We start from the raw sequence: 12,536 nt of genomic DNA on the forward strand, positions 1-12,536 counted from the left end.
CTCTAAATCATATGCCTTATATTTACAGATGTGTTAGGTTACAACTTGGTTCGTGAACGTGGTTTAGAAGCAACTTGAGACTGGGTGCGGAGTAAATTGCATCATTTTTTTTTACAATTTTGAGCGTTTCTAGGAGAATATGTGGAGCGAGCATTATTCGACGTGTAGGTGTGGGTTCAACAAAAAGATCGCATGTCAATAGTGCTTTATTGTCGTTAAAATTCAATTAATAATCGCCTTTATCGACCATCAACTGTGTGGTCACTTTTTAATTGATTGACATTGTCAGGTATAGTTTCACTACTCGCCGCCGCATTATTCATAGCGCATTACTTATACTATCGGATACAAGATGTCGCTGATTCTTGTAAAGTTATGTTTTTTAAAAAAAAGACGCCTTACTCTATGCCATATATTGTATGAAAGGAAGGGTATTCCCTGTCGTACGTCAAAAAATCCAAGATGGTGCCCAAGCCCATAGACAATAAAGTCTAGCAATAAAATCAACACTTGTCAAAATTTGACATTAGCAATCCACAGTCAGGTGACAATCAAATCAAACCGATCCACTTCGAGTTCAGAGCCATTACAAACTGTATAGTAGTAATAAACAAAGTTGATTTTAGTTTGATTATTTTTTCTATGAATGAGTTTTGATTGTTCCAAATGATAATATCCACAGTTGATAGAATCAACACTTGATACAATCAACATGCGATAGAATCAAGTGTTGATTTGATGTGGACGCGAAATTTGACAGTTGTGCATGTCGAATAAGGCCCCAGTATATCAAAAAATAAAGACTACTTAAAGCCCTTCGAGTGCATTTTGTGTTGTTACGATGCCTTATTACTGGGATTTCTTATTTCGGTGCGACGCAGACGACGATTTGTTCTATCTTTAAGGGATGTATATTTTGAACAATTTTAGGTAGCGGTAGGTACTCCAAACTTTCAGAAAATAAGTGTTATTATGACTATTGTTTCTTGCAATAATTATTATAATAAAAATATGAGTCTCCTTACAAGGAATCACTTTGTAGGGTAATATTGGCTGCCATCTGGAATATCTCATTTCCGGTCAAGATCTCGATCGGGCAATCGGCAAATTCGGATTCAGCGGGGTCAAATTAGATGAAAAACCCCTTTTGCCAAAAAGTAATATGATTTTTACCAAATATTACCTAATTCCCTTTAGCAGCATAAAATGTAAATAGGACCTAGATAGCAGCGTCTGCTTACTTGCTCTCGTAATGACGAACAACTTACAATAATGGATATTTTTATTAAGTAGATAACCTTCAACTGTCTTCGCATCGGATAACAACACTTCTCAGAATTTGTTAAAATGTGTTGTTAGCTGAAATTAATGATAAGTATTGTATGTGATCAATGATGCATGCTTTACCCTACCAATATCCGTTGCAAACGGACAACGGGCAACCTTACCGAAAACTGCAGCCAAACAACACTAGACCCTAGTCTTAGATTTGTGTTCCTGCCGGTGTGTAAAGTTGCCAGAGCTCAACGAGGGTGCGAAGTGTACGGGTCGGCAATGCGCGTGTATAACAATACTGGAATTGCAGGTGTCCATAGGTTACGGTGACTGCTTACCATCAGGCGGGCCGTATGCTTGTTTGCTACTGACGTAGTATTAAAAAAACCCTCGGTAGTTCAGTTGGTAGAGCGGCGGGTATTCCAGAGTTCCGAGTTCAAAGCTCGCCTGAAGCTCGTTGTCTTCCACTATACTCTTTAACAGTTCTATCAGCCCAGCGATTCCCATGCCTGTATAATGAACATACCTTCAGCGCTGGTGAAGTCGCAGGAAAGCTAATGATTTCCAAGATCCTCTTCAACAGTTTTATCTACTGAGTGTCTTTGTACAGCAAAATACATACCCTACAAGGTGGCGGGGATGCCGGTGAAGTTGCAGCCAAGCTGTTTGTCTTCCACGATACTTTTCGATTCTCACTCAACTTGGAAGGTAGTTCATTATTCATTGCACCATACCCTCGACGAAAGGGAAGTCTCCACTGGAGAAGGTAGCGTGGGTGCCGATGAAGATGCCGCAGCCCAGCTCGTGGTCTTCCATGAAGCTCTTCAACAGTTCCATCTACTGAGTGTCCTCGTGTCTGTACAGCAATGAACATACCCTCGATGGAAGCGAAGTCTCCCCTGGAGAAGGTGGCACGGATACCGGTAAATATACCGCGGCTGCCCAGCTCGTGGTCTTCTACGAAGCTCTTTAACACATCTGACATCTTTTGAGTCAGCGGAGATGCCAGGGTGCCTCCTGGAAGCGGAAATATAATATTCTTTAGTTTACAGTTACTTACATTTTAGTTTAGTTTACGAGTACAAAAAAAGCGTTTGATGTTTTAAATACAACATATTACGAAATATAATGAATTTATAATACATCCCGACGTTTCGAACCCTTTACAGCGTTCGTGGTCAACAGCTCATCCGGGTGGAGACCACATGAGTAACCGTTGCGTTAATCGAAGACAATATTACTGTTAACGCCTAGCATGTGTTTGTGCAAACTATATATGATGCACCACTCACACACGCATACGCCAAGAAACCTGCCCGATCGACGCGAGCCTACTGCTTTACCGACAGCGCCGCGTCCTTCACTCGTCCTCAAGCCACCAAATGGAATACGTGCCATTTAACCTATAATTTTTTTACACCTTGTAGTTTTACTGGTTATTAAACCAATTTTTTATTTAGAAAGTATTAGTACTCATTTCTCCACAAAATCATCCCAGCATTCAAGTACCGGCGTTCACATTTTTGGACCTACGACCCCGAATATTTTACCAGCGACGAACAAAGAACAAAGGAAATACTTCGCTGACGTGATTTTGGCTGTTACTACGTGGGAGTTTTCAATCATTCCACACATCGGATTCATTGGAAATAGGACGAGTCATCCGATTTTATACATATCAACGACTTCTACGTGGCTTGAAGATAATTTATACGAGGACAAATACGATTGGGAGAAGAAATCTGAGATGGAGTTTTGGGAGACAAATAGATCGACGGCGCCGACATAGGGAAATATCATTTATAAGTTAAGTTCTAAGTGAGACTGGCAAACCGTAAGACTCTTCTCTTTCCGAACAGACTCTCTCTATATATATATATATATATATATATATATATATATATTTATGTATATATACATTTTGTGGATCTCGGATCGGCTCTAACGATTTCGATGAAATTTGCTATATGGGGATTTACGGGGGGCGAAAAATCGATCTAGCTAGGTCCGTATCTCTGGGAAAACACGCATTTTTGAGTTTTATACATTTTCCGGTCGTCCAGATATTAAAAACCTATATTGCATAGGTTCGACGGCCCACATTGTTAACTGTCCATCGGTGGACAGTTAAGAATGTTGCTGTTTGTACAATACCTATGCTTTTGTTCATATTTGAGTAAAAAAAATATATATTCAAACCAAAACTATGCTTAACGCATATACTTAAAAAAGGTTAATATTTTATTTCATCCTTTCTGAAGTCAGTTTTTTTGTCAGTAAAGACTTTATTTCGAAAATAACGATGTATAAAATGTGAAACGTTAATCGACTAAACATTCCTTAAACGAAAAGATTACTCTGCCAAATGAAAATTACACAGAAGCGAACTGAACTGTATGTGAATCAAGAGTCTGCGTAACGTTAATCGACCGAAAGTTACATTTACAAATGAATCACTCTGCGAAATTATATTCGGCGAATCGTCTGCGAATCGATAATCTGCGAATCAATTGAAATTTATCGACACACGTTACTTTGTAGAGGTAACATCACTATCGCGATGGGAAGTCGAAATTGTACTGGATTAGCTGGAGGGCGCAAAATCGATAAATCCAGCAATTACGTGAGACTAAAATATGATAATTTGGTGTTTTAATGTAATTAAACGTAATAATATGTAAAATGAATAATTACTAATAAATTTGATGTCGCCGACCTCTTTTTTCAGCAGAAAACCGAGCAACTAGGCATTTTTTCTGCTGCAGTGTTCACTCGCGCGACTAGACTCTGTCTAATATAATAAAAATCCGCGCGCAACTAGTTTTATAACCCGCGCTAGATCATTTTGATCTTGTACTTTGGCAGAGAGGAAACAGTGCAAATGGCGACTCCCTTCCCAGTGTTGCTCGAAGAGAACAGCAGTAGATAACCTCAAATATAAAATACACAATCCAACTACTAGGTATGAGAAATAATGATGCAATATTTATATACTTTGTACCATTTGATGCATTAATATATTTACAATTTTCCTGTTTACATAAAACTGGTCTGAGGTTAAACAAATACTATCAGAAGCTTCATACGCAAAACACTGAAGTCAAGTGTAAATTTGTAATTAGACAGTTCCTTATAATCATGATGCATCATTAGTCCAGAATTTTGTAGCACGTGGTACATTTTGATCTATGATTCACGTACAGAATATTTTATCATAGACAAAAATAATCAATAGTAAATATTGTGCGCAGAGTAAACAGAATGGGATACCCACGCGAGCTTTCTTAGATAACCTATGAGTCATTCCTTTGATAAGCTGGACACAAGACACTAGTTCCGTAATGGCATGTATCTAGAATTTGTTTTGAAATATTACACTCCAAGGTCGTAGTGACATATATATTGTAAAATGCTCTAAATTTGCGTCAGTTACTAGTTTTTCATTTATTCTGAACTTATGTAATATTTACTGTCCATTGAAGCAGACTTAGAGGGTTTAGCATTGTAGCGCCGTCTGTGAGAAGCATGTAGTACTTTTTGAACTCATGTTACACAAACTAATTAAAAACTGTGAAACTTTCCGGCAGACGTCCCGTCAAGTTTATTTTTTGTTATATTTTTTTCAATTGATTGGTTCTGGAATTTACCGCAATATTGGTACGATTCAATGATGCGCATGCTCTTATAATTAGTACTTAAGTAGGTACAATTGAGTACAATAATGCGACATCTTTTTTGCTGCGACGCATAACAATTCAATCGAAATTATTAAGATCTGGAAAACAATATGACTTTGAATCGTTTGATTGTTAGTCGGGTCATTTACACGTACCCAATTTTATCAATTTTTTATCGTTCATAACAATAAACTGCGCAGTACTTGGTTTTTAGGGTTCCGTAGCCAAATGGCAAAAAACGGAACCCTTATAGATTCGTCATGTCCGTCTGTCTGTCCGATTCTGTCACAGCCACTTTTTCAACTGTAGCATAAGTTCCGCACATGACGTTTGACGTCAGCTCTTATCAAACATTAAATATAGTTTGCAGCGTGAACATTTGAAACAATGAAAACAAATGCGCAATATGCAGCGTAAGTAGATTGAAATTTCTAGGTTATAAAATACTTAAAAAATTATGAATTGAGGGCAAAATTCTTGTTTCTTAAAAAAAATATATTCGATGTTATTGAAAAGACAATACAATACAATACAAATATTCTTTATTGATCACCAATATGAAGACTAAAAGTTATGTATAATTTTAATTAGTAATATATTGTATTTCATGGATTAAAGGATTTTAATTGTTAAGTATTTGATAAAGTTATTAGAAATAAATGATATTCTATTCTAAATAATTGATCCATTTTTATTAGACATCACAACGCCATCTTTCAAGAGCGTCTCAGACCAATTAGCGCGAAACGCCCCGTGTCTCTTGACTGGGGCGTAACTTGAATTATTTCTGACCAATTGAACAGTGTTATGTTAATTGATGACCAATTATAGAGTTCGAGTCAATATTTACGATCGAAATATCTGAGCTATGAATTTAATTAGTGTCTCAATTGCTAATTAATGATCAGTTTTTGATGATCTATGTGTTGATTTATGTAAACTGCTGTAAGCTAATACTGAACTAAATAGAGTTTGTAAGTTTCAAAGTACATTTCTTCTTTGTTTTCTACATTTGATTTTCATTGTAGTCCATCATGAACTCTAGTCAGTTTAGAATGGATTCATGGATACGTATACAAGCCAAAAAATTCAAAAACAAAGTTACTATCTTTCAGGTTAGAGAATTTTCCTTGATACGTTAAATATATTAGGTGTAGATACGGTATGTAAGTGTCAAAAGTGAAGTTTCTTCAAACAAATAGACCTAATATTTGACGTATCTTAAAGTACGAATCGGGCCGTGTTAGCAAATGGCCGTATCGCTCGAGTGAACCGGCCGAAATCTGTCCTTGAGGAGACTGGAGGGGGACTACCTACTAGCCTGATAAAGCATAAATGACAAAAATGTTGAAGAAATAATCCACAAGTTCACTTTTTTGAAACTGTAAAAAGGCCCAAAAAGAAAAGCACTCTTGTTGACTATACATACAATAATGTAATAAATTCAATAGAGGTACAACTGTTATAAAAGCTTGACAATGTTTAGTACCGGCCAGACGTCATGTTTCTCGGAAAAATCTTAACACCGCGATCTAGGATTTTCAACACATGGTATAGCGACATCTAGCAGGCAATTTGACAACTAAAACTAACTTTTTGCAAATAAAGTTAGGAAATGCATACAGAGGTTGGACAGAAACCGACACTCAGCAGAAAAAAGCATAAGGAAGAGTCATACGAGATAGAAACCACATAACGAGCAACTTATGTTTTTTCAGATTCCTAGCCTTTATACAGCCTAATAATAATTTATACTAACAAGAACGAATTTTTTTGACAACTTATAGGTTATTTACATAGAAATGTAATATAATACCAAAATATGGTTTTTCTTCTTCTGGTATAAATGCTGTATAAATCGTGACCTGATAGAGATGAAGAAATAACTGCTAGATAGAAAAAACACATTTTTCTTCCTGATTCCGAGGGTGTCAATAACTCGATTTCGCAAAAATTGACAGTTGTGGTTTTTTCCTTAAGGCGGCAGTTTTGGTGTCGGGAAGCCACCATAAAAACATTTTTAGGGTTCTGTGCCTCAAAAGGAAAAAAGTGAACCCTTATAGGATCACTCGTGCGTCTGTCTGTCTGTCCGTCTGTCACAGCCTTTAGTTGAAATTTGGTACACATATGTAAATCTGTGACCCAAAGATAGACATGTAACTTAACTTAAATTAATCTTAAACAGGCCTTTGCCTTAGGGGCCAGTTTTGGGGGGGAAACGAGAAAATTAAAAATAAAAGTTTTGCAACGTATATTGTGTTATAACGTCAAATGAAAGAGCTTATCATGAAAATTTCAAAAATATTCTTTTATAGTTTTAAAATAATAAATTTCGATGTTATTCAAGAAAATAGGCAAAAAATTAAAATTACCATACCTACGCGCGTATCTGATTTTGGTAAAGCAAAATAAGTATTATGGTTTTTGTTTAAGTACACTTATATAGGTATACGTGCTAGCGCTGCTGTCCTGGGGCGCCCTTGCCTGCAGCGCTTGAAGCGCCCTTGACCCTTCGACTGATAAGCCTGACGTATGAGACGCGCTACGCGCAGACCAGTCTCAAGCGCCTACGGTGTCCTCATACCTACCTCAAAGAGGTGAGCGAAGGGCGACGTAAAGACCTGGGCATCAACCTGACGCCATCGACCTGGACGCCTGATATAGGTATGTGGCGCAGTTTTTTTTGTAGTCGGTTATTAGTTATATTAGAATAGAATATAACTAATATTACATTACATAATATAACGAAAACAAAGAAAGTATAAAGTGCCACGATATTAAGTCCATCGTGAGGTTCCACCAGTTCCAGGTCCACCAGTTCGCAGAGATGCAGAGAGAGAAAAATCGTGTGATGTACGGAATCCTTGCAACGCGAGTCCAAGTCGCATTTGGCCGCTTTTTTCTTTTAGTTTTTATTTTACGATTTGGTCGGCGTTTTGAGGGTACCGTCAACCCTCCCCCCCCCCCCCCTCTACCCTCTACAACCTCGGCACAACCCATTTAGTATGTTTATCTGGAAACCATAAGTTAACAGACTATGTACCAATTTACAAAACTACACGAACTATTTCTCCTGATTGTATTAATTTTTAGAGTTCCGTAGCCAAATGGCAAAAAACGGAACCCTTAGGGATTCGTCATGTCTGTCTGTATGTCCGTCCGTATGTCACAGACACTTTTTTCCGAAACTATAAGAACTATTCTGTTGAAACTCGGTAAGTAGATGTATTCTGTGAACCGCATTAAGATTTTCACACAAAAATAGAAAAAAAAATTTGGGGGTTCCCCATACTTACAACTGAAACTCAAATTTTTTTTTCATCAAACCCATGCGTGTGGTGTATCTATGGATAGGTCTTCAAAAATGATATTGACATTTCTAATATTTTTTTTTCTAAACTGAATAGTTTGCGCGAGAGATACTTCCAAAGTGTCTGTCTAATGCATCTTCACGCTTAGGCTGTATACTGAGGCGGAGATGAGCGGAGATGTGAGGAGATGTGCAGACATCAACCGTAGCATAGGTTTACAACTCCGCTTTTGGCTGATTCCCGTACGTCTCCTACGAGACCGAAACTACGGTCGGATACTATCAAAAGTTTCGGCGCCGAAAGAGTCAGTATTTTTTTGGCTGAAACCAAACCTTATATTCATTATGTTAATCCCTCGTTTTGCTAGGGAAAGTTGTAGATATAGTAATAGCTTACCTTCGAGATGGCACCGTAGACGGGCCTCATGACAGTTGGCAGGCACACGGTGCAGCTTGAGCCAGCCGCCAGCATCCGGGTAGTCTTCGTAGTCGCTGCGGTACTGCTTGCATTCTACTGCAATAGACAACCCAGTTAGTTAGCTAAGATTGTGGTTTACACTCTCAAAAATGAACACATTATACTATGGAACCAACTCTTAAATCATTAAAAAAGATTGACCCATAGAAAACAGCGACATCCAACAGACGTTGGATGAAACAGTTGGATTTTAGAGCTAGTTTCGGAGTGAAATTTGTCCAGTGTGACTTCGCGCAATATTGCTCAAGATTGAAAAAATACCCTATCTCACTAATTGTACTAGAAACAGCAATTTAATAATTATTAGATAAACCTATATTATCACTTTATCAGTTCATTACTCACCCAGAGAAGTCGCAGCCACCACCAGAAAAAATGCTTTCACCCTCATTTTAACACTTGAATTAAATTGTCATAAATAATTTCCACAACTATAGCACTAAAATCACTTTTTAATGCTTTAGTACAGAGTGGAGCCTAGAACGAGAATAAATGTAAACAGGTGGTTCTTTAGTACCTCCTCGTTTTACATAGGGTTTTCAATGAAGAACATATACAATGTTCCTGTCTAGAACACCCGAAACCATAGTGTTCTTAGTTACTTGTGTGGAAAACGGCAATTTTAAAATTGATTATGTAATCAACGATATTTATGAATTTAATTGTCGAATACGGATACCTAAAATACTAAATTACGATCCGACGTGTATTGTTTTTATAATGTTGACATTACAATTTTGTGGTTAAACATGTTGGTGGTTAATGAGGTAATGATCACAACCGTTAATATATTTTTGTTTCTTTTTTAGGGTTCCGTACGAAACAGGTAAAAAAGGAACCCAAGGTGCGACTCTGTCCGTCCGTCCGTCTGTCACAACGCTAAATATCTCGAGAACCACTTAAGCTATCTATTTGAAATTTGGAATATTTATGAACTACGCTAGCCCAGACACATATTGAAAGTATTATTTCGTTATTTCTAATTTTAATAACAATGGGAAATGTGCAATAAAAAGACGGACCAAAATTTCAAAGTCTAGTGACTATAGGTCAAGTGGGGTATTCTAGGCCACCCCCCCCCTCCCCTTTTCTCCGAAGTTTACCGAAGGAAAATTATGAAATTTACATGATAGAGAATCATCTTCGAAAAACCAACATACGTGCATTACATCGCGCAAATTAGTGAGACAATTTGCCGATAGACGGCGCTGTACACAATTATACTTAGTATAGTACATCTGATCAAAAGTCTTTCGCCTTTATAGTTACACGAGACAATTCAAAGTTTGTACGGAACCCTCCGTGCGCGAGTAAAACGAACTCACACTTGACCGGTTTTTTTTACATGATGTTTCTGTTTTAGACAATAGTTATTTGTACAACAAGAGAGCAAAGTTTGATATTTCTTCGAGTGCTTGTTTTGAGTCCCGTGCAAGCGAAAGATTCTATAATAGATTCACGAGCGTAGCGCACGAGATGTAAATAACTTTGATCTCGTGTAGTACACAAAAATTTTCACTTCAGTCAGCCATCAAAAAATACAACCTGAAAAAATGTAATCCAGACGGACGGATCACTATTTCACTCATTTTTTCTAAAGGTATTCTAACAAATAACTTTAATTACCGCAATAAAACAAAACGAAAGAAATTTCAATAAAATAATACGAAAATAATGAATTAACGAACATCAATTGACAGTTCAATCGACAACTTTTTTTTTGTAAAATAAAAACTTTGTAAGATCTGTACCCCTAGTGTAAATAAATTCGATTTCGAAACGTGACGTACGCGTTTGCGTTTAGTCTCATTTTGTATGTGATTTAGAAAGAGCGCGCCAAGCGGGACGTTTTGGAAATTCAAAATCCTATACAAAATGACACTTAACGCAAACGCGTTCGTCACGTTATGATGTCAATTAAATTTACACTAGGGGTACCGATCCGAATTGCGGATACTACTATTTGTCAACTATAGTTGAGATCGTTAAAAGTAGTTAAGTAGAATTATTTACTGCGTAACAATTGCGTAAATTTGTATAAGTTCATTGTTATGATTGTATAATACGTAAAATATAGTGTTTTTATTAAATTTTAGACTTTTATTTCATTAATTAATTATTACGAATGAAGACTCGTAGGGTGTTTTGGAACGATGCGGTCTGACTTATTTCGGTTGTCTATTATAAACCGTCAATACACCGTTGAATTACGTATGCACTTTTTTTGTCTCTTTCTTTTTGGTAATGACGTGAAAGGGATAAAGACAATAGAATCCAAATATTTCGAACTTGTATTAAGCCCCGCACCTTGAAATGACATTCGAATCTAAAGGTCACTTGAATGTTATTTTGTCTCACTCGGTGAGCAAAATGCGATTTTGCTCACTGTTTTTAAGGAGCAAATTACCCTTGTTCGAGCTGCTGACGTGAAAAGATATTTTTTAATAATATACAAAAGTTTTCTTTAAATACAACAGAAAATGTTAAATGTTTATACTCGTGCTGAAATAAAAGGAAATTCTATTTGAAATATTGCTACTGGCTTAATTGTTTAATTTATTTCTTGCTATTTATTTTTTATAAATTTTACAGGACCCACTCTGTATACGAATAGACTTACACCACAGAATCAGACGACGAATCTGCGAAGCAGGGGCTAGAACTGCTTTATAATAATTTTAAACTGGAGGTCAATTCAAATTTACATTGTGACATGAAAATGATATCTAGAATACGTCAGTCACCCGTGCGTCTCGTGGGCGCTGATACTCGTACATCTACGAACAAATACGAGGTAAATGCATGCGCGACTATCATTTAGGTATAATTTTTATATCAAAATGCGAGTTTAAATTGGTCTCATGGGCATTATCAGTATCACAGAGAGCAAACGTTATCGCTGCACTATATAACAGCCATTGAAAACAAATTTGAATTTGGAACTTGTTGCACACAAATAAAGTAGATAATTGAATGCGTTTCCTGAAGGCTCTTACGACTGTGCGCGATGAGATCTTGCACTTGAACTTGGGTCGACGCTTATCAATATTATCATATGATAATTAAGAGAGGATAAACGTTAAATTATAGTTTTATGTTGAATTGTTGGATATTTTATTCTGTACGATGTGAACGGATTTCATCAATTGGCTACTTGACAGTTTTTAGGGTTCCGTAGCCAAATGGCAAAAAACGGAACCCTTATAGATTCGTCATGTCCGTCTGTCTGTCCGATTCTGTCACAGCCACTTTTTTCCGAAACTATAAGAGCTATACTGTTCAAACTTAGTAAGTGGATGTATTCTATGAACCGCATTAAGATGTTCACACAAAAATAGAAAAAAAACAATAAATTTTGGGGGTTCCCCATACTTAGAACTGAAACTCAAAAAATCTTTTTTCATCAAACCCATACGTGTGGGGTATCTATGGATAGGTCTTTAAAAATGATATTGAGGTTTCTAATATCATTTTTTTTCTAAAATGAATAGTTTGCGCGAGAGACACTTCCAAAGTGGTAAAATGTGTCGTCCCCCCCCCCGTAACTTCTAAAATAACAGAATGAAAAAACTAAAAAAAAATATATGATATACATTGTCATGCAAACTTCCACCGAAAATTGGTTTGAACGAGATCTAGTAAGTAGTTTTTTTTTTTAATACGTCATAAAATTTAAAAAAAAATTTTTTTCATCAAACCCATACGTGTGGGGTATCTATGGATAGGTCTTCAAAAATGATATTTAGGTTTCTAATATCATTTTTTTCTAAACTGAATAGTTTGCGCGAGAGATACT

At 36.6% G+C, this 12,536-nt stretch overlaps 1 protein-coding gene across 4 annotated transcripts in view; it reads right to left on the reverse strand.

The window, feature by feature from the left end:
• LOC133522457 (CD209 antigen-like protein B) overlaps window positions 1–11,747 on the reverse strand; it is a 30,227-nt gene extending 18,480 nt beyond the window's left edge. Inside the window, exons 1-4 of one of the 4 annotated variants that reach the window (XM_061857818.1) lie at window positions 11,336–11,747; window positions 9,086–9,217; window positions 8,660–8,776; window positions 2,152–2,292 (exon numbers count right to left, since the gene is read on the reverse strand). In XM_061857818.1, the coding sequence (XP_061713802.1) occupies window positions 2,152–2,292; window positions 8,660–8,776; window positions 9,086–9,131 (304 nt within the window). In that variant the 5' untranslated portion in view covers window positions 9,132–9,217; window positions 11,336–11,747. The remainder of the gene's footprint in view (window positions 1–2,151; window positions 2,293–8,659; window positions 8,777–9,085; window positions 9,218–11,335) is intronic. The other 3 variants (XM_061857820.1, XM_061857817.1, XM_061857819.1) reach the window with 3 other exon arrangements.
• Between the last annotated feature and the right edge of the window lie 789 nt (window positions 11,748–12,536).

Source organism: Cydia pomonella, chromosome 10 (genome assembly GCF_033807575.1).
Source record: "Cydia pomonella isolate Wapato2018A chromosome 10, ilCydPomo1, whole genome shotgun sequence".
Taxonomy (NCBI): Eukaryota; Metazoa; Arthropoda; class Insecta; order Lepidoptera; family Tortricidae; genus Cydia; species Cydia pomonella.